This window comes from Lindgomyces ingoldianus (assembly GCF_010093535.1).
Source record: "Lindgomyces ingoldianus strain ATCC 200398 unplaced genomic scaffold BDR25scaffold_12, whole genome shotgun sequence".
Classification (NCBI taxonomy): domain Eukaryota; kingdom Fungi; phylum Ascomycota; class Dothideomycetes; order Pleosporales; family Lindgomycetaceae; genus Lindgomyces; species Lindgomyces ingoldianus.
This window is the reverse complement of record NW_022985173.1, coordinates 1,087,893-1,107,275: the sequence shown is the minus strand read 5'-3', so window position 1 is coordinate 1,107,275 and position 19,383 is coordinate 1,087,893. Positions and strand designations below refer to the sequence as shown.

The 19,383-nt window shown below is 51.2% G+C and overlaps 9 protein-coding genes across 9 annotated transcripts; 3 read left to right on the top strand and 6 right to left on the bottom strand.

The window, feature by feature from the left end:
• Positions 1-1,680: 1,680 nt before the first annotated feature.
• On the bottom strand, positions 1,681-3,551 carry BDR25DRAFT_333622 (FAD/NAD(P)-binding domain-containing protein; the record flags this gene model as incomplete). Its single annotated transcript, XM_033692855.1, has 4 exons — positions 1,681-2,606; positions 2,661-3,247; positions 3,371-3,433; positions 3,464-3,551. The coding sequence occupies 4 exons, from the start codon at positions 3,549-3,551 to the stop codon at positions 1,791-1,793; spliced, it is 1,554 nt and encodes a 517-aa protein (XP_033549097.1). The 3' UTR covers positions 1,681-1,790.
• Positions 3,552-4,328: 777 nt separating this feature from the next.
• On the top strand, positions 4,329-5,114 carry BDR25DRAFT_284851 (uncharacterized protein). Its single transcript, XM_033688141.1, has 2 exons — positions 4,329-4,654; positions 4,811-5,114. Exons 1-2 carry the CDS (start codon positions 4,461-4,463, stop codon positions 4,833-4,835), a joined length of 219 nt encoding a protein of 72 aa, XP_033549096.1. The 5' UTR covers positions 4,329-4,460; the 3' UTR covers positions 4,836-5,114.
• A 261-nt stretch (positions 5,115-5,375) lies between these two features.
• On the bottom strand, positions 5,376-5,708 carry BDR25DRAFT_353955 (uncharacterized protein; the record flags this gene model as incomplete). The annotated part of the gene is made up of 3 exons (XM_033695239.1): positions 5,376-5,453; positions 5,493-5,558; positions 5,598-5,708. The coding sequence occupies 3 exons, from the start codon at positions 5,706-5,708 to the stop codon at positions 5,376-5,378; spliced, it is 255 nt and encodes an 84-aa protein (XP_033549095.1).
• BDR25DRAFT_393130 (serine/threonine-protein kinase cot-1) lies at positions 5,598-8,300 on the bottom strand. The gene is made up of 5 exons (XM_033698241.1): positions 7,295-8,300; positions 6,998-7,241; positions 6,689-6,945; positions 6,140-6,619; positions 5,598-6,064 (listed from the first exon to the last, which is right to left on the bottom strand). The coding sequence occupies exons 1-5, from the start codon at positions 7,882-7,884 to the stop codon at positions 5,764-5,766; spliced, it is 1,872 nt and encodes a 623-aa protein (XP_033549094.1). The 5' UTR covers positions 7,885-8,300; the 3' UTR covers positions 5,598-5,763.
• A 638-nt stretch (positions 8,301-8,938) lies between these two features.
• BDR25DRAFT_302988 (uncharacterized protein) lies at positions 8,939-12,032 on the bottom strand. Its single transcript, XM_033689919.1, has 2 exons — positions 9,550-12,032; positions 8,939-9,492 (listed from the first exon to the last, which is right to left on the bottom strand). Exons 1-2 carry the CDS (start codon positions 12,015-12,017, stop codon positions 9,405-9,407), a joined length of 2,556 nt encoding a protein of 851 aa, XP_033549093.1. The 5' UTR covers positions 12,018-12,032; the 3' UTR covers positions 8,939-9,404.
• A 1,751-nt stretch (positions 12,033-13,783) lies between these two features.
• Positions 13,784-15,211, top strand: BDR25DRAFT_284841 (uncharacterized protein). The gene is made up of 2 exons (XM_033688140.1): positions 13,784-14,162; positions 14,212-15,211. Exons 1-2 carry the CDS (start codon positions 13,876-13,878, stop codon positions 14,720-14,722), a joined length of 798 nt encoding a protein of 265 aa, XP_033549092.1. The 5' UTR covers positions 13,784-13,875; the 3' UTR covers positions 14,723-15,211.
• Positions 15,212-15,397: 186 nt separating this feature from the next.
• On the bottom strand, positions 15,398-16,369 carry BDR25DRAFT_19691 (uncharacterized protein). Its single transcript, XM_033684348.1, has 2 exons — positions 15,932-16,369; positions 15,398-15,792 (listed from the first exon to the last, which is right to left on the bottom strand). The coding sequence occupies exons 1-2, from the start codon at positions 16,328-16,330 to the stop codon at positions 15,445-15,447; spliced, it is 747 nt and encodes a 248-aa protein (XP_033549091.1). The 5' UTR covers positions 16,331-16,369; the 3' UTR covers positions 15,398-15,444.
• A 120-nt stretch (positions 16,370-16,489) lies between these two features.
• On the top strand, positions 16,490-17,725 carry BDR25DRAFT_302985 (uncharacterized protein). Its single transcript, XM_033689918.1, has 2 exons — positions 16,490-16,582; positions 16,646-17,725. The coding sequence occupies exon 2, from the start codon at positions 16,664-16,666 to the stop codon at positions 17,702-17,704; it is 1,041 nt and encodes a 346-aa protein (XP_033549090.1). The 5' UTR covers positions 16,490-16,582; positions 16,646-16,663; the 3' UTR covers positions 17,705-17,725.
• An 87-nt stretch (positions 17,726-17,812) lies between these two features.
• BDR25DRAFT_324690 (uncharacterized protein) lies at positions 17,813-19,363 on the bottom strand (the record flags this gene model as incomplete). Its single annotated transcript, XM_033692173.1, has 1 exon — positions 17,813-19,363. One exon carries the CDS (start codon positions 19,361-19,363, stop codon positions 17,813-17,815), a length of 1,551 nt encoding a protein of 516 aa, XP_033549089.1.
• Positions 19,364-19,383: the final 20 nt, after the last annotated feature.

Genomic DNA, 19,383 nt, shown 5'->3' with positions numbered 1-19,383 from the left:
GCCTGTGTGTTATCAAGATCAAGGAGTCGAGCTAATAATAGGGGGGGATTGTGCAACATCCTAATGGATAACCAAGTTTTCTGACATGACTTATACAAAGCGCAATATAAATTCACTGATCCTCGGAATCAATGTCATCCTGAACATGCCCAATCGACCAATTTGTCGAGAGCACATCATAATCCACACCAGAGGTAGTAGCATCAGGTTTTATACACCAACTCTCCACTACTCTAATTTCCGTCCCATCTTACTTTCTTGTAGCCAGTTCTGAGAAGAGCACATGGATTGAGTGCAAGACTATGGCCGGACACAAACATGCATCAACCCAAATGCGGGTAGTGCGTAAGGAACTTTCTTCGACTGGCCGTACTACAACCTTTAGAAGCTAATTGGGGACTATAAACGCTGTGTCCGGTTTCGAAGCATTGAGGCTTAGAAAAAAATGGTTAACACATGTTTGTCTGGGTTGCATGGATTTCTGTAGAGGAAAGGCAGACGGCGTTAAAGCCTGGGGATGGACGAAATCTAGTGACAAGCAAAGCTAAGGCAACCAGCAGCTGCTTATCTATCCCACTAAAAGCGACACCCCCGAGACCTTCAGGTATGCTTGGTCTCACCCCACCACAGTAATTCCAGACACTGCAGACTCATGCATCGGCAGGGAAACCAGAATCATACCACTGAGGCATTCCTCAATCTTCAGGTTACTCAAGAGGGCCAGTACGTCTCCCACCTAGCACAAGTGTGCTAGATGTACCATTAACAAGGGCTGGAGCGAGTGGTGCACAATTCAGAAATCTAAATATAATACCCAAATTGGGAGGGTGCGGAGTTGTATTGGATGGGAGTGGGATGACGAACCTAGTGGAGTAAGGGCGATGATTATCGAGCGCGATGTATATGCATCTTGCTATCCTTAAGTTTCTAGTGACATTTAGTGCTTCCACTCCAAAGGCCCTTTCTTGAGCGAAAATAACATGCTATTTGACAAAGGCTTCTTCTGCTAGGCCTTCACCTTAAGAAGAATATTTTTCTTCTTTCCCTTGTGCTTCTTAGTTTAAATTGGCAATGCTAGGCATACGGGATGTAGAATCAAGCTATATTAAAGAAGTTGGTTTTTGCTCACCTTGTTCGTTTTCTTAGTTTTCTTAGTATCTGGCTTCTGAACTATTTTACTGATTAAAAGGATTTTTCTAAATATTTAGTAGGGATTATCTTTTGAAAACAACTATATCTTAACACTTTATTTCACCTCAGACATTCCGTAACACCGACTTCATGGATGGACAAACCGAAGAGGAAGGACTTACATATTATTCAGTAGTGGTTAATTTGCTGCAAGAGAAATGACATTTAGCAATAGATGATCTTTAAGTATATTAGATGCAGTCACGACACAAAGTGATTGGAATATTCAATTGAAGCGTTTGTACACGATCCAAGAGGTTAGTAGTGACATATAATAAGTCCTACACATATTCTAATCGCGATGAGATCGCCACTGGTGGGGGTGGGGAAAGACAAAATACACTGTTTGTATTGAGTGTCTGACGAGTTGGCATGGATAAAGAGGGGGTGATGGAACCCACTACAATAATTGAGTAAGAACGACGGCTCGCCCGCCCAATATACTTCCCTTTTCGAACTTTCATAGAGTTATTCGGTTTCTTCACCTCAAATCGCTACTTGAGGCATCGGACCTAGCTTCATGTTGCCAACATATAAAGCTCCTCTCTTTAACCATAAACTAAATTCTTCCCACATGCTTCGTCCAACCCTACCCCACCTCACTTCTCCAAATAAAAGGCTAAATCCGCTCCCTTCTCCCCCTCAACCTTCGTTTTCCCATTTCCCATCCACCTCCATCGATTCCTCGTCCTATACACAAAGTGAAAATCCTCCGGCCTGATCCTATCTACAACCTCTTTATACGCAATCGCACTTCCTTGCCAAATCGCCGTCACCCGCCCGTCAACCCTATTATTCTTGTACCAGCTCCTACAGCCGCCACTCCAGACCAAGCGCTCCATGATCTCGTCACCATAGGTGTTGAATTCCTCTGTGGCTGAGAGAGTAGGGGAGATGTATTTGATATCCTCGGTGGAGAGTTTGGAGAGCCACTGTGATATATAGTTTGCGGACCAACTGAGTGCTGCCATTAGTGAGCCGTGACCGACTGGTGCGTTGGGGCCGGAGAAGAAGAACAAATTTGGGAAGTGGGGACACATGAGTGAGAGGTAGGAAAAGGGTTCATCTTTCCAGTGGTATGCGAGATCGGTGTTGTTGAGGCCAATTAGAGGGAAAGTGGGACGGTGGGTCACGTCAAAGCCGGTGGCGCACACGATGACATCGAAGGCGTGGTGTGTGCCGTCTTTTGTGACGATACCAGTTGGAGTAAAGTACGAGATGGGGTCGGTGACTAAGGAGACATTGGATTGTGTGAAAGCTTCGAGATAGCCGGGTCCGGGCGTTGCGCGACGACATCCGACTTCCCAGTTAGGGGTTAGTTTTGCGGCAAGTTCTTTGTTGCCGCCTAGTCGATCGAGCATCATCTGAGATGTTGCCTTGAAGGCTGCTTTCTGGGCTGGCGAGTCCTTCTCGAACTTCAGGAACTCAGCTCCATCCCTCACCCCCATTGTAGTGGCGATATTACTTACCATAGTAAAAGCCCTATTACTCCCATGTTGGATCTCCTTTCTATGCTTCTTCAACTCTTCCGGATGCTCTCTATACATTTTCTTCTCCTCCTCGGAATACACCCTGTTAATCTGCCCGCCAATAACCGCACTTCCTAACCCAGGCGTAATCCAGGTCGGATTCCGAATAAAGTTCGTAACATGTTCCGCATCCTTGGCCAGTTCTGGCATTATCTGGATCGCCGAGCTTCCATTCCCAATCATGGCAATTCTCTTCTTTCCATAATCAAACTCCTCATCCCAAGCCGCAGAATGAACCTTTAAGCCTTTAAAATCATGCAGACCTTTAATATCCGGCCACTTCCAATGGGAGAGAAAGCCCGTCGCACTGACGAGAACGTTGCACCAGTCGTCAAACACGTGGCTTTTATGCTGGACTTTCAGATTCCATATACCCTCGTGTTCGTCGAACTGAGCATGGATGACGCGATGTCCTGTTTTGACGTCTCGGTCGAGATTATACTTCTTAACAGTCCGCATGAAGTAGTCATGGATTTCTTGGCCTCTGGCATAGAAGGCGCTCCAGTTGGGGTTTGGTTCGAACGGGACTTCTTAGGAGAGTCAATTAGGGGTCGCCCTTGAGCATACACATGCATTCCCAAATATCCCATAACTTCTGAAAGTCCTAAAGCAGAAATTCTTGTGGCGTTCGGTAACGGGATCGGACTTACATGTATATATGTGCGCCGGGACGTCACACGCTACTCCCGGATACCTGTTAACCCACCAAGTCCCTCCCAAGGTCTCATTGGCCTCATAAATACAGCCCTCAACAATATCATCCATATTTTTCTCATGCATGATCATATACGCTAAATTCATAGCCGAAATCCCTCCTCCAATCGTCACCATGCGAAGTTTACGCGGATGGTGCAGGGGCTGGTTTTGCACTGGCACCCAGCATTTTGGGACTGGACGGCCGTAGCGTGATGCGGGGGGCTTGATGGTGTTGAGGAGGTTCTCGAGACGCTGCTGTGCGATGGATGAAGGGGATTCGATGGGAGGGCTTGGGCTTCTGGTGGGGACTTCGGCGTTCTTTTGGGAGAATGCCATTGTGCGGAGGGGTGAGATCAGAGAATTATGCCACCATGGTAAGAGAAAATAGACGGGAAACAAGAATATCAAAGATGGTGTATGATGATTATACTGTGCTTATATCTTATGATCGGCAACATGGAGTGCAAACAGCGAATGCGGGGATACCACGCCCCGCAATGATTATTCCCGAGTCATTACTCATGACATCCATGAGTAGCACACGGGAACAGATGCAATGGAGAGAGACGTTGGAATCAAATTCTACAGGAAAAAAATCGGTAGAGTCGCAAAAGAAGTGGATGCTCGTTCAGGTAATCCCATATTATATGTGCGCTTGTTAGGAAGACCTCCGGCGTAGCTCCCACGTTTGTTCCATCTCTTAATACGATTCGATTCAGTAGAACCTAGCGAGAGAATACATGGAATTTTTCGGTCCCGCTCGGTATCTGCGGTAGCAGGCTAATGGACGTTGGAATTGGTGAACCAGATGCATGCGCCACATCTGTTATCGATAAGCCACACACGTGACTCACCGCCCAAAAGTCCTCTCCGCCAAGCCAGTGGCAAAACCCACTCACCGCCTTCGACATATCTCGGCCTTCAAGTCCCTTGTTCATCATCTATAACTTAAAACCAAACACCCCCCAATCCAAAACCTCAAAAAAATCAACCCACTTCGCACACCCCGCACGTAAGGCCTTCCGAACATCGACACCCACGAAAATGTCCTCCTACGGCTACAACAACACCCCTCAGATCCAGCAAACCAATCAAATGCCCACAGCCGCCGACGACCGCGCGCGCTCAGTAGAATACCTTTGCGGCGACTGTGACAGCACGGTAGCACTAAAGCGCGGAGAGCCGATTCGGTGCAGGAGCTGTGGTCATCGTGTGCTGTATAAACAGAGGACGAACCGGTGAGTTGACTTTTTACATCTGCGGCGTTTGAAGTGGATGGAGGATTATATTGGAGTTAGGAAGGGGAGGAAAGCGGGGAGCTGGATAGAGGAGAAGGTTGAGAGATTTGTGCTGTAGGAGGACTGTGATGAGGATTGGCCTAACGAGTGAAATAGTATGGTCCAGTTCGAGGCGCGATGAGCAAGCATTCCTTCAGATGTATTGCAGGGAGATACGGTACCCCTAGTATGCGGCAGCCGGAGTACGATCTCGCACCAAGCAGCGATATCGATAAAAACTAGGTCATTTCAAGTTGGAGACATGGGGTACAATTTTCTCGGCGGAACCTGATATAGAGTTTCCAAGGCTGAACTTTAATAAGTCTACATCTATTATTGGCATGAGTGGGCGACATTTTTTAGATTGCAATCTCTGTGCATAGCGGTGGGTACAAATCAAGATCACACTGCACACACATGCCATTTGCAAAGGAAAGCGAAGACACTACGAGAGAGAAACTCTTAATCCACGTTGTGAATTCTGTCTTCACTGATCCATCAAATGCCCAACGCTTCCCATTCCCATTCCCATTCAAACGTCTCGTCCACCCACACACCAAAGAACCCATCCCCCAGTCATCCACATGCCAAGTAACATACCATGCCTATCACAAAGGCCGTGCGTGCAAAGACGAGACCGCTCCCAGCTAGACAGACAAAGACTAAACTAGACTAATGTGTTTCATGTCCGCGCCCACAGCGCCACCACATGCATTACAACCCAGCCGACATTGATGATCCGACCAAACGCCAACAATGACTGACAATAAGGGAAGACCGCATAAAACTAAATGGGAACCGGGGAGGGATGGCTAGTTAAGGTGGAGGGTGTCCGAGAAGGATGAGCGAGGGACAATGTGACTGACTAGAGCTTCATGTCTGCTAGGAAACAGATGATGATGACGATGGCGATGATGACCAGGAGATGCGACCCATAGACAAGATGTGCTGCGCGTATTGGAAGAGGAAGTAAAGTCTTGATATTGGTAAAATGTTGGTCCAAAAAGCTGGTCATAATAGCTCATGCTAGGCCAATGCTTCAACGCCAGTGGTGGGTGCACGCAAGGTATCTAAGATCCTCTGAAGGCATCAAAGCGCTTGTATGTGTAGCCGATGAACGGCAAGCTCATCTCTGCAGCAATATCGTCGCCCGCCTGTGCCGTCTGGGCGCGTAGAGCAGCGCTATTATCGTTCTGGTCGATCTCGTCGATCGGGAAGTACTGCGTGTCAATGTTCGACTGCAACTTGGGCTCGAACGGAGCCCGAATGCGACGCAAGCCATCCCATTGTACGCCGCGGAAGAATGGGTGTTGTTTGATTTCATGGGCACCTCCGATTCGACCAAGACGGTGCTCGGCATCGCAGATCAAGCTGGGACTGTTAGTCTAGCACATATTGAAAGTAGGGGCAAGTAGGTTTGTTTGGTGAAGTGGTGAAAACGCCTACCTCTTAATAAAGCTCTCTGCATCTGCTCCGAGTTGTTGGTCAGGCGGGAAGTGGAGGTTCCGTGGCCAGTCAACGATCTTGCGATATGTGTCATGAGGCTCTTCTGCGCAGAACGGTGGCCAACCGATAAGACATTCGAACATAATCGTGCCCACAGACCACCAGTCACAGCCGAAGTCGTAACCCAGACCACTAAAAATCTCCGGAGCGATGTAGTCCGGCGTTCCCACGGTTGAGTAAGCAAGCTGACGTCGAGATTTTCTCCAGGTATTAATCTGGGCACGGTTGCTGACAGTGAGCTGAATCTGGTCAATGTTCATGGAATTCCGGTTGTCCCTTGTGGATTTGTGAGGTCCCCCAGCCAGGAGCTTCTTGTAGTAAGATGCTTCGTGTTCCTTGTGGAAACCAGTCGACAGGCCGAAGTCAGTCAACTTGATGTGGCCGCCACGGTCCAGCAGAATGTTGTCAGGTTTGATATCACTTGCAACAGTTAGCATAACTGGTTATGGTTATGGGCGGGCCGTGTGAAACGGGCCGTGTTATGCTTACCGATGGATGAAGCCAAGCTTATGGACCGCTTCTATAGCAAGGGTGATCTCGGCCATGTAGAAGCGAGTGATGTCTTCAGTAAAAATTTCGTATTTGATGAGCATAGTCATCAAATCACCGCCGGGCAGGAATTCCATGAGCATGTACAGGAATGTGTTGTCCTGAAAAGTGGTGTGGAGCTTGACAACCCAAGGACTGTCAGACTCAGCCAAGATGTCTCGTTCTGAGCGCACATGAGCCAGTTGGTCTTTTTTAAACTGTCACAAATCAGCTCATGCGCATAGAAGGTCCGCAGCGGGGAATTCCTACCATCTCAGACTTGACAAGGGACTTGAGAGCGTAGATTTTGCCGTCATTCTTCCGTTGGACCAGCTTGACCTCTCCGAACGCGCCTTTGCCAATGATTTTGAGGGTGGAGAAGTTCTCGGGCTTCTCCTTCGTTCGCAAGAACCTCAGATACTCGGCCTCGGCCCGCCGGTAGCTGAGCTCCTTCTGGGACTTGCGTGCATCCGAGATGGATGGCTCTTTCATGATGGATTCCAGTTCAAGAGCCCTGAGAGTTTGTTAGCAGATGATCTGAGGGAATGGCAATGCAGAAGTACTTACCTTTGATTCCGATCACGAGCACGCTGGACGCTGTCCTTGAAGAAGGTGCTCACCAGACCAACCGATACCTTTGCCTGCCGGAGTACATTGTCCGAATACTTCTCTGGTGCCCTCGCCGGCGGCTCCTCGTCATTGAGAGAAGGCTGTCGGGGCAGGTTCATATATTGTCCATACTGCTGACCAGTGGCGCCGGCGGTTCGGGGGCGTTGGTGGCTAGGGGATGGTTGGCGGCCATAGGGGCTGCCAGAGCGGCCGCCGAGGTGTTGGTGAGAGAGTTGATGTACCAAGCCATTCGTTGCGTCGTTGAAGCGGGCAGCAGTACCGGGGGGCTGTAAGTTGCCCTGCTGCCCCTGGTACTGTGCCTGCTGGTAGGGATTCATGAAGTATCCATAGCCATTGTTGGTCTGTTGGGTGCCCCAGACTTCTTGCTGGCCGGCCTGGTTAGGATACACGGGCTGGGGGAACGTGGACGGAGTGGTGGGAAACGCACGACCGCTGGAGTCTTGGTTGTAGTTCTGGTTTCGATCGCCGCCGCCGCCGCCGAAGCCGAAATTGAGCTGCAGCCGGTTGCCAGTCTGCTGGTTGTTCATTGCGGGCGGAGAGTCAAGCTGGAAGTGCCAGGAAGGGCGTAGATGACTGCAATTCTTTTCGGGGGTGGGGGGAGGGGAGGGGGGCGGCGTAGTCCAGGTGTGGCCCAAAGCGACGGCGGGGGATTGGCGTGCAAGAGGAGCCCACACGCTCGCAGGCAGGGAAAAGTCAGGGTGGAGAGGGTAGAGGGGGCCCGCTGGAGGGAGGCAAGGCGGACCTGGGGCGTGGAGAGGAGAGGGAGTGTAGCAGGCGTGTAGTCAGGGATAAACTCAAACAGCGAGCGAGTGGGTGATGTTGGACTTGGGCTAGTTCGTGCTCGGTTCAGACACGGGCACTGATTCGCGGCATGAGGCAGGCGGCCGTGCGGTGTGCTGTGTTTCTGCGTCGCGCTATCGATAGGCATCAAAACGGATGTTAAAAAGATGCCAGCCGCCAGATAGCTGGATAGTACGGATAGTACCGCTCGAGCTCTCGGAGTCGATCATGCCTTTGTGCCGCCAGCAACTTATCCAATCTCCGTGTCCGATTTCACTCCGCCGACGTGCCGCCCCCTCTCCCCCCCCGGGCTGCACCCCCCCAAGTAGTTGCGCGTGCCGAACGAGGACAACTGCAACGTGTGTCTCTAAAACGCTCTAGAAGAGTTCCCATCACTTATCCTAGGCTGTTAAATTGGAGCACAGCATCGGAGCACGTCCACAGCGTCGGGCAGCGCTCGCGACCTGACCAGTCCACGTTCGAGCATTGCCAATGCCTTCTATAATGGCCAATATGTTGTACGGCACAGCTACTGACTCGCATATTAAGAATGTAGCCTATCGACCCGATTCCGTGTCTGCTCCTATTGTAGCACATTGGAATACCTGCCCTATGCTACCATAGACGAACACGTACAACGTGCATCTGGGTCCGTTCGAGAAATAAGGACTTGTGCTTGTGCTGGGCAGGTTTGTATTAATAGTCCGCAACATGCACGTAAGACCGACGGACAGGAAGGCAATTCGGGGATCAATCCTTCGATTGAGCATCCAAACATTAAATCATTAACAAGTACAAGGAGCTGAACAAAGGTGTTGTACAAGAATTGACAAGAAATGAACGAGGGATAAAGCATCCTAAAGTCTCAATGAGTCCGCCACGGCTTGGAACGCCTCTTCAGGGGAGGGTATATAACTTCTGTGACAGGTGACCAAATCTGGCCCCAATGCAAATAGTCTTGACAAAAGCGTCAGAGGACGAGTTAAAAAAGGAAAATTGAAACAGCCAAGAGAGCAGATGCCGTGTTTGCCCGGTACTCTCTGAGGTTGGCGAGGGTTCAACGATTGTAAAAGTCATGTGAAAAGGGCTCCCGTGTAAATGCTACCTCCACCAAGACGCCAAATCGTGCGCCAAATCGCGCGCCAAATCGCGCGCCATAAAAGGTTAGATACTTTATCCTGTCCGATTAACAGTAAAGGGGTCCATTAGGTAGTTGAGAATGAAATAAAGCCGACTCGAGGTGATTTTCGTCTTCCGTCGTTAAATATTAGCTCGATGCCATCAGCGCTTTGACTTTTTCGCGCTCAGCAAGGATGTCAGCCTGTAGCTTCCTTGTCTGCCTCATCGCCTCGTCCCTGTAACCATGGGTCAGAAAATTGCTTTTATACGTCTTCACATAATGGTCAGCTCACCTCTCATATTGCAGGTTGGCAACCTCGATCTGGGCCTCGTTCATCCGGCCGACCACCTCTTCCATCTCTCGGTCGGCATCGGCAAGAGCCTTCTCGAGTTCCGAGACCCGCTTCTCAAGCAGTTCTGTCTTTGTTGCTTCGGCCATAGACATGCCAGGGCCGCTACTTGTCTGGCCAAGGCGCGGCGACCGTTGAGCAAAGACTGGGGACGAAGGCATCTTAGGTGAGAAGACTGCGGGGCTGAGCAAGCCGGACTTGACCCTGCGTAGGTGGGTGTTATGACTCTCCTTTAGTGTCTGGACTTCCTCTTCATGCCTCGAAATGGCTTCTTCAGAAGACTGTTGAGCAATCATCACCTTGTCCTCCGCTGCCTTCAGCCGACGCTCTAGCTCGATGATCTTTCCTGCCGACTTCTCCTGCTCTTGCTCGCCTCGAGAAATGGCGTCGGCGAGGCGGTTGCGAAGGGATCTGTTAGACAGCAACTGTTGCTGAATCCTGTTGGAGAGCTCATCCATGCGGGTCGCCGAAGCAAGAAGTTCAGTTGTTAGACTCTGCTCTTTACCAAGATGTCCAATTTCGGACTGCTGAAGAGCTCGGGCTTGCTGGCGATACTGTTCGGCTTCATTTTGAGCCGCATCTCGTTCGGCCTCCGCATCGGAGATGCTCTGCTTGAGGAGCTCCAACGTCCTTTGTGCCTCGACTCCAGCACCACCAAGGGATTCGTTCGATTCTATCTGCTTGATGCGAGCGATGGAGAGAGCATGAGTCGTGCGCAGTTCATTGTAGGCCTTGTCCAGGGAGATGGGCTCGTTTTCGACCCTAATTTCTGGTATGGCAATGTCGTGCTCCTGTAGCAATACACGGAGAGAAGTCGTCTCCTGCTGGGCGCGGTCTAAATCCATTCGTAAGCCTCCCAGCCCCTTTTCGCATTGCCATTTCTGTTCAAGGGCATCATCAGCACGCCGTCGCAGTGAGTTAATCTCCTCTCTTAGGTGGGAAACCTCGTTGTGGAAGGTAGTTCGACGAGGGGTAAGGTTAAGGGCGTCGTCCCGCTCAATTTCAAGTTCTTTAATGCGCTTCTGGAACTCCTTTTGTTGCAATTCTTGTCGCTGCAACAAGGCTTTCAATGCACGATGTAGAGCATCTCGCTGCTCTTCCAACTCTTTGACAGGGTTACCACTCATTGGCCCTTCGCGCGGAGATTCTGCCCCTGACCGGTCTTTGACAGAGTTTGAACGAGACAACGAGCCTCGCTTGGCGTTGAAGCCTGAGCTTCGAGCTAGAGAATTCGATCTTGACAGCCCAACACGTGGCTTCGATACCGGTGGAGCGTCCTCTTCGGCGATGGACTGAAATCGTGTCTGCTGAGACATTTCCAGTTGCATTCTCCGAGCATTGAGGAGTGTTTGGTTCTCAGCACGGAGTGTCTGGATCTCTTGCTGCATGCGCGTGGATTCGTAGATGAGGGTTTGCGTCTCAGTCGCCTCCGTCTCCAGGCCTTCTAGTCGGGACCTGAGCTGCGGCACAACCTCGTCGCGGAGATTGTCTCTTTCGTTGCGATGTTTTTCGAGTTCCTCACGGAGTGCAGTTAATAGGTCTTCAAAGTTTTCCTTCACCTGTCGCTCTTCCGCTAGCCTTCTCTTCGCATCTTCTAACGAACTCTCAAGCTCTTGGACACGCCCTGCGCTTTCCTGTGGGATCCTCTTCGGCTGTCCATGGACTTGGTCTTCAAGCTGTTGCACCTGCTCTTCGAGATCTCTTCTTCGTCGAAGCTCCTCCTGAAGGCGTTCCGCCATACGCACCTTCAACTGGGCACGCTCCTGTTCTGCTTTCCTGCGCAGCGTTTCCACCTCTTCTAGTTTGCTCTCGCTATCCCCGATAGGGTATCTCACGGAGCTGGCGCCAGAGTCAGAGTAGTAGTCACTGGTTCTCCGGTTATTATCGGACATGACAGTTGAATTTTCCGCTTTCCATCGCTCGACTTCATCTTCTAGTTCCATTTCTCTTCGTATCGACGCAGCGAGCTCCGAACTCACCTCGCGGAGTTCCCGCTCTAATTCTTCTACGTGGGCGTTCATCTGGGGTGATGATGACAGCAATGGCGTTCCTGGGACGTTGAAATACGATGGTTGTGAGAAGGAATTGGCAATAGGAATGTCGAGCCCTGCGGGCTTTGTCTTGGTAGGCATGCCGGGCTGTTTTGGATAGCGTGGCGATGCTGCTGGGGACAATGACTTCTCGGAAAACGTTGTTGTTGGAGACTCTGCTCCGTTCTGAGGTTTCGAGGAATTCCAGCCGAAGAAGGATGTGAACTTTCCGGCAGCGGGAGATTTGGGTTTGTTTGGGTGTGGAGATTCCGGGGAGGTGGCGTAGGGATCTTCGTCGATGAAGTCCTCGGTGACACCGTCTAGTTGCAGTTTAAGGTTGGGTTGTTGTGGCTCTGATGTATACAATGGCATATTCGGCATGGTGGGAGACCGGACGTGGGTGCCTTTGTTGGACGAAGCTTTCAATTCCTCCGTTCTTTGTGGTCGTAGTGGAACAAAGCTACTAGCAGAGCGATCATGCCTTGTTGCGGACCGAACCGCAGAGTTGGACTGAGACAGTGGGCTCTTTGATGACTGTAGAGCAGGCACAAACGGATTGCTCGGTGCGTTGGCTTTTACGGGAGTATCGCCATGAGGGTTCCTACAATTAATATCAGCAAGGGGGGTTGTTGTAATCTAAGGAAATGAGGCTACTCACTCGTCGAGGTTCCGGGGGAGAAAAAGTTCCTCGTCTGCGCTCAATGGCGGCGATAGGATCGTATCGAGGCGGCGAGGAGCTTGGAGTGGCGGGGAGCTGGTTGAGAAGGAACGCTGTTTATTGCCTTTATCTCCAACAAGTCTGGGGTTGGCAGTGTATTCAGCCGAAGAGAAGCGTCCCACTATTGGCGATGCGTTCGCTGGCAAGGGCTTTCTGCGCACAGGGGAGGGTGCAGGGCTGCTCGACGTCTGTGATCGAAATGCGGCGAAGGACTGTATGGCAATGTTGGTCAGCGTCGAGGGCTTCTGGCGCTGGTGCGAGGAGGAGGAAGGAAGAGAGCCCTCGCCGGGACGCGTGGGAGGGTTGAAGGCTTGCATTATCCGTCTCTACCCTCCACGACAGTCATGGCTTTGCACAATTCTGGAGGCCAGAGACCCGTGGGCGTGGAGGAGAGTATAGCGGCCAACGCGAGGCTGTCTGGAAAAGGGGAGGCGTCGTGCCGAGCTAGGCGCATGAACTGGAGCAGGATCGCGGTGTGGCCTCGTGAGGAGATCTGGACGATGGAATTGGCCGGCGGCGAGGCGCTCATCCAGAGCAATGAACTGCTGGCGCTCCTGGCAACGCCGTGGTTCGCTGTGGGGTGGGGAATTGGGCGCAGGGGGGCGGTCGGTTAGACGCCTTTGGTCTGCAGGTACACGACCTGATCTGGCGAATGAACCGTTGACGATCAAGGGGGAGTCTGCTCAGGGCCGCAAAAGGGACTGCACCTGGCGAGGGGAGGAGTGATGATAGGGCTGCATCTCGAAGGATGATATTGCGGTGGTCAGAATTTGCCCAACTAATTCTGAGTGCCTGCGACGGGACGCCAGGGACTATTTCTGCTGACAGTCGAGGGCTTTCCCAGTTCAATGCCGTGAGCGCCGTCATGCATACCGCTGAAACATCTTCGACACAAGCCGCACGCAGGTGGTGCGAGGCATGGACTGGTGCCGCGCACGTGTGCGCCATCACAATGTGCACAGAACTTAAATTATCAAAAGAACCTAAACTCGCAAGTTGAGCGCGGTATTAATTTTGACCGCCCCGTCTGCCATTCTCGATCACCGTTGTTGAGCAAAAAGCAAGCGGGCGAATTGCGCCAGCTTCTCTCCGAGCGAGGGAGGCCCCTCGTGGAGGCCCCTAAACAGGGACGAGAGACCACTTGGGGTCTCGAATGGGAATGGAACTGCCTGCGCTAAAGGGAAGCGCCAGTGCGCCAGCGCGCCATCACAGACACACAGCAGCCTCTTGGAGAAGCCTTTGTGCCGTGGCCATCTCCGGTGCTAACTTTGTAAAGATGTCTTGTGCTCATGAAAAGGGGAGCCACTTGGAGTCTTGGACAGACCGCTCATCGATCGGGCTGATTGATCTCCATGGCGGCGCGGAACAACTTTGCTGCGGCCAAACTCCAAACTCCACCCGTCGGCATGAAGGCTTCGCGACGCCATTTGTCATACCTCGTTGATAAACACCAAGCCATATAGCATCGCAACACGCCACACACACTTCAATTCTCACCTTTTGCCCTCTGACTTTGCTGTCATGTCGTTGCACTCCCCCCGACAGTCGCAGAATCTGTTCCAATTCAATCCATCGACCCCACCACCTCCGCCCCCAAAGCCCTCTGCCCACTCTAGCGGGCGCGCAACTCCACAGACAGGGCCTCCCCTCCCTCCACCGCCGCCCGGCCAGCCGTCTCAGCCCTACTATGATCCTCAGCAGTCGTCCACACAGACCTGCACTCAAAACCCATCTCAGGCAGGCCAGGAATCGCTCCTTGTGCAGCCGCCTGACGATGGTTGGCTGCCGGATGTTTTGAGGGATAAGACGTACGTCACTCTTGAAACGCATGACCCCAAGTGTGCTGAGCCGTGACAGGACAGTGGACCTCCACCACGTGCTGCAAAATCCCGACCTCCAGCAAGCCATTCTCCACAGCCCCGAGACGACGCATCCTTCGCTGCCAGCTTCCATCGCACCGTTGCAGGCACTGCTCTCCCAGAACATCTCGATTGCGGAACAACTTAAGGTGCTTGAATCGCATGTCCAGCACCAACGGCAGAGCACACAGTCACGGCTTCTAACGCTGCGAGCACTGGAGCGCCAGTGGAGGGCGAAGCAGGCGGAACAGGATGCGGCGCTGCGGGAGTTTAGTCCCCCGGCATTGTATCAACGTCTAAGCGCAGCCGTTGCAGAACAGGAAGCACTCTGCCAAGGACTCGAGGAGAGTTTCCTGCACGGGGAAGGTGTGGGTAGTAGTGACGCTGTGGCCAGTGAGAGAGAGGTTACAGACTTTGTCCGAAGATTAAGAGAAGGCCGGAAGATCGCATACCTTCGGGCCGAGAGAAAAGAAAGATGGGACGAAGGCAGAGTCGGCGGTTGGCGCTAATCGCCCTCCTCGAGTCCCAATTTAATGTTGGGACGATGTTACTTCGTTTCACCTTGCTGGGCCCGTTTCCTGGAGGACCGGAAAGGCCCGATAGCCACGTGTGCAGCTGTGGCACAAATCGCAACACCGCATGGCTGACTCGAAACACTTCGAGAGCCGTGTGTCTAACGTACCTAGCGTTTAACGGTGGCTGGGTAAGAATACCTCATTGCTTCCCGTGAAACATCAGCGCTCTGGTCCGAATTCATGTATTCACTCTTCAGATACCTTCCTTAGGGGTATAGAGAGCGGAATAGCCAATTCACGGTATAAGACAGTGTGTTGAAATTGCTCGAGGAATCATATGATCAACGAGATGCACCCGCAATTTAGGCATGGCTCGAAGTCTTGATTTCAAATGGAACATGACGATATGCATGGCTAATCCGTCGCCCAGATAGTTGGAGCAGGGTATATGATCCTAGATACCATTATCATTTACAGATTTACAGAATTTGCAAAATATTCATACATAATTTGCAGTCCTTCCTTTCTCGACTCATCAATACCTATTTCTTCACAGTCAATATCCTACAATCTCTCAAACTTCTCGAAAGAGATTTGTCCAACCTTCGAGTTGGTACTCTAGCTTCAGGTATTTTCAGATTATGACTTCTGCAACCCTCGCAGACCGTGTTTCTGCACAAACCATTCCAGCCGTAGCCGTATCCCTCGACCACTCTCTACTCCCAAATCCCAAACCAACGCTTGACCCTCCTCCTTCGTACTCCATCTTCCCCAATATAATACCTCGGGTCTTCAATATACTCCTCGCCTCTCTCCTCTGCTTCCTGTATCCGCGCCATTCTATACTGCTTCCTCTTCTCCGCATCCTCAGTCTTCTTCATGCGCTTTTCGTAAGCCAATTGCGAAGTGTGTGCGACGTGCATTTTGTACACGTCGATGAACCGATTACTGGTCTCCCACGGATGCCGCAGGAAGTCTTTCTTGGAGGGTATAAGATCACCGTAGGGCGTTTTGGAAACGAAGTCCATGTACCAAGCAGCGATTGCGAGGGTTACGAGGGTGCCCTAGTGTAATTAGCGTCTTTCTGCATTTCCACGTCCATCCTCCTCAAATAGAAAATTCCTCTCTTAATTGAAACGCACCCCCATCTATCTCATCAAACACAACGCATTGCATCGTCACAAAAGGGGAAAGCGAACATACCATAGTAATCCAAATATGAATAATCCTATTATGCAAAAACCAATGCATAAATGTCCCTTCAGGCGCCATCATATTCGGATACTTCTTCGTCCGCATGCGTTCTCGATCTTCGGCAGTAGGTTTCGGGCCATAGACCTTGGAGGCTGTTTCGCCCCAATCCGTACTCCGCGGGGCGCGCTTTCCATGAGATGGAGGCCGGTATTTGTCGGGTTGGGCGAGAGTCGCGGGTTTCTTTTGGCGGAGGACTTCGGAAAGGTTCTTAGGCTTAGGATTTGAGGTGGAGGAGGCGTTGCGGAGGTGCTGGGTGAGTGGGAGGAGGGGATAACGGGGATAGGGTCGAAGGAGAGTAGCGCCTCGGGGAAGGAGAAATCTGGGTATTGGAGGTGGAAGAGATGCCATTGTGGAGAGTGCGTGGTTGCAGCGGCTGGTGCGATTGCGAGATGGGCGGAGGTGGTGGTTTGATGGCTGCACTTTGAAGAATTGTTCGGAGAAATAGATGATCCGATCCCAGCAATCGTCCCGCCAGCCCCTCAGTCCTCAAGATATGTCCATAACACCCCCATACATCCTAAGCAATATTTCCTAATCCCGGGTCACCAGATTTTGAAAGGCAAAGAATTAATCACATCTACATATACATCTTGCTAATCAGTGAGCTGCACTTATCTCACAGCAACTAACAATGCACATAGCCTCTGACCAACGTCCTCACAGGTCGCCTTCCCCAGCCCAATGCCACTGCCTTCCGCACCATCCTTTGGCGCACAAGAGTACTGGAATGCCCGGTTTACCGCAAACCCGAATCCGTTTGAATGGCTGGAAGCCCCGAATGTGCTGGATCCGTTCCTCGTCGAGACCCTGAGGACTTCAACTGAGGAGAAACCGGACATCTTACATATTGGATGTGGGACTTCACTGCTTTCGTATCATTTGCGGGCGCATGTTAAAGGACCGGAGCAGATCCATAATCTGGATTATTCGGACGTTGCGATTGAGGTGGGGCGCAAGAGGGAGGTGGAGATTTTTGCGCTTGAGGGGAGTATTGGAGTGGGAAATATGACCGATGGGGAAAGCACTAGTATGGCCAATGTTGTTGCAAAGCCTTCCGAGTCAAGTCCAGGCAAGGCTCCAAAGCCGACATACATGCGCTGGTCCTCTGCAAACCTCCTCTCCTATGCCTCCATCCTAGGTGTATGCGAACCAGCCAAATACTCTGTTATAGTGGATAAATCGACCTCCGACAGTATAGCATGCGCGGATGATCTATACGTGCCACTTCCCTATCCAATCAGAACTCCCAATAAGGCACTTCTCTCGGCTAGCAAGCTCTCCCAATCTCCAGAACCGATTCATCCGGTTCATATCCTTGCCATCCACCTCGCTCTGGTCACAAAGCCTAGTGCTAAATGGATATCGTTAAGTTACTCTGAGGACCGCTTTCCCTTCCTGCCTATGTCTTTACCAACGCCTCTAGATCAAGACCCGACCATTGCTTCGGGCTCTACATCACCCACATTTACGACGTCTGCAATTGCAGAAGAAGAAAGCTTCGAAGATGATCTTGATGACGATTTAGATAACATTCCGCAAACAGTGCTGGATAGAGGATTCCCTGACCCGGGGTTGCTGTGGCGATTAGAAGCCAAGTACGACATCGAGGTTCCAGAGCAGCAGGACTCAAAGAATGGGGGAGTTACCCATCGTCCCAAAATTTTACATTGGGTATACGTGCTTGTTCGGACGGATGTAGAACTTTTTGTCGAGAGCGATTAGTAAAATACCTAGGATTTACAGAAGGAGAAGTATAGAACTTAATTTATCTTGTTTAGAAGGATACTTATTCATATTTATTAGTCTCGTTAATGTCCTACATACATTTCTTCAACTGTACACCCCAGGAGCCCAGCTCCTCCTGCTCTCTGCCATATCTCTCCCCTGCCAGAATATGTCAACCTGATTAGGCTCTCCATTCCTCCCCTCTCGATAATCGTATCTTATCCGCTTCCACAACATCTTAGGATGATTCTTGATCTCTTCCCCACTCATATTCATGCCCTCCTTCCCAATACGATCCACCACAGGCCTCAGCAACATTGCCAAACTGAAGAACGACTCATCGCGGATAATCGACTTATTCGCGAAGGAAATTAAGCAAATCAGCGCCCCGAACTGAATCACACAAATCCCACATAGCAGCCCTAAAACCCACGCCCAATCCACGTTTACCTGCTGTCCCTGCACGGGGCGAACGTGCTGGTTCGGCACTGTATATCGAATTCCATGATCGTCGAACGCCGCAATTGCAGATATTGAAAACCTCGATATCAGATCCGATACATCGTCTGCGTTGACGATCTTATACGGACTCCACTGCAGGCCCGTTAGATACACACGCGTCTGCCGCTCATACCGACCCGTCATAGTATACCCCGTCCAGGCTATCGCACCGGCGGCTATCCGAGCGAATTCATCGTTGCTATAGATGTGGTTGTGGTCTTCAGGCCGGAGGTTCGTGAGTTCTGTTTGACCACCTTGCACGGGGGAGATCGTGCTGTTGCATAGGAAGAGCGAAGACGTTTTGATGTCCTTGTCATCAGCGGTTTGGTAGACAGTGAGATTTGTACAGCGGGGACCACAATAAGCTCCGCGGGAACCAACCCAGGAGATGCTACCGCTGACCCACATAGGAACGGGGTATTGCTGCCAGTGTCGGCCGTCCAGGCTGCCGTTTGCGAAGATGCGGCCGGATTCTTTTTCGAGTTCGCCGTCTAGTGCTAGTTGCTTGCAGGTAGCTCGGGATTGGATCACGCGCGATGAGACCATATAGTTTGTGTACAGGTGCTCTGGGTTGCGGTTTAAGAATCGGTATTCGTAGTAATCATCCCCGCGATACATGGCATTCCTATCCAGATATGACTGCGCGTTCTCAGAGCCGTTGGCAGGGTAAATGCGATATTCAGATGCCTCTAACCCATACGTGTTTGCGGCAGCCAGCGCAGATCCGTTGCTGTCGATATATGGCGGATCGACCTTCCAAGTTGCAAGATCGGATATCATCACGTTGCCGTATGTCAGCAGTGGAATAGCATCAGAGGGATCCACAGGCCAGAAAAGAGAAAGTGTGGCGACAAGGACTTGGGCGCCAATATTTACGAGCAGCCAGATTAGACACACGATCCATGTCAGTTTTGTACCGTCGTCTCTGGCTTCTCGGAACCAGGGGAGTTTTTGGAGAAACTTGATCCTGCGCACGCCGGGGAGGGAGATTACCATTAGTTTTCCTACTTTGGTCAAAGTTTCTAGTCCGAGGATTAAGTCGAAAACTTCGAGCGAAACGTAGCGTTTGGTGAGAAGCGACCAGCGAAGAATAACGGCGTATCTTTTGAGCGACGAGGCGAGGTTGAGGCCAAGCCCAAGAGACAGTCCAAGCATGATGGAGTTGAATAAACGGA

Bases quoted from the DNA above. Each gene is read 5' to 3' on its own strand.
- BDR25DRAFT_284841 (XM_033688140.1), top strand. From the start codon at position 13,876: ATGTCGTTGCACTCCCCCCGACAGTCGCAGAATCTGTTCCAATTCAAT. The intron at 14,163-14,211 runs GTACGTCACTCT...GAGCCGTGACAG, and splicing joins GATGTTTTGAGGGATAAGAC to GACAGTGGACCTCCACCACG.
- BDR25DRAFT_393130 (XM_033698241.1), bottom strand. From the start codon at position 7,884: ATGAACAACCAGCAGACTGGCAACCGGCTGCAGCTCAATTTCGGCTTC. The intron at 6,946-6,997 runs GTAGGAATTCCC...GATTTGTGACAG, and splicing joins CCCTTGTCAAGTCTGAGATG to TTTAAAAAAGACCAACTGGC. The intron at 6,065-6,139 runs GTAGGCGTTTTC...TAACAGTCCCAG, and splicing joins GCAGAGAGCTTTATTAAGAG to CTTGATCTGCGATGCCGAGC.
- BDR25DRAFT_302988 (XM_033689919.1), bottom strand. From the start codon at position 12,017: ATGCCGAATATGCCATTGTATACATCAGAGCCACAACAACCCAACCTT. The intron at 9,493-9,549 runs GTGAGCTGACCA...CCATGGTTACAG, and splicing joins GCCAACCTGCAATATGAGAG to GGACGAGGCGATGAGGCAGA.
- BDR25DRAFT_302985 (XM_033689918.1), top strand. From the start codon at position 16,664: ATGCCACTGCCTTCCGCACCATCCTTTGGCGCACAAGAGTACTGGAAT.
- BDR25DRAFT_284851 (XM_033688141.1), top strand. From the start codon at position 4,461: ATGTCCTCCTACGGCTACAACAACACCCCTCAGATCCAGCAAACCAAT. The intron at 4,655-4,810 runs GTGAGTTGACTT...CGAGTGAAATAG, and splicing joins TATAAACAGAGGACGAACCG to TATGGTCCAGTTCGAGGCGC.
- BDR25DRAFT_19691 (XM_033684348.1), bottom strand. From the start codon at position 16,330: ATGGCATCTCTTCCACCTCCAATACCCAGATTTCTCCTTCCCCGAGGC. The intron at 15,793-15,931 runs GTATGTTCGCTT...TAATTACACTAG, and splicing joins TTCATATTTGGATTACTATG to GGCACCCTCGTAACCCTCGC.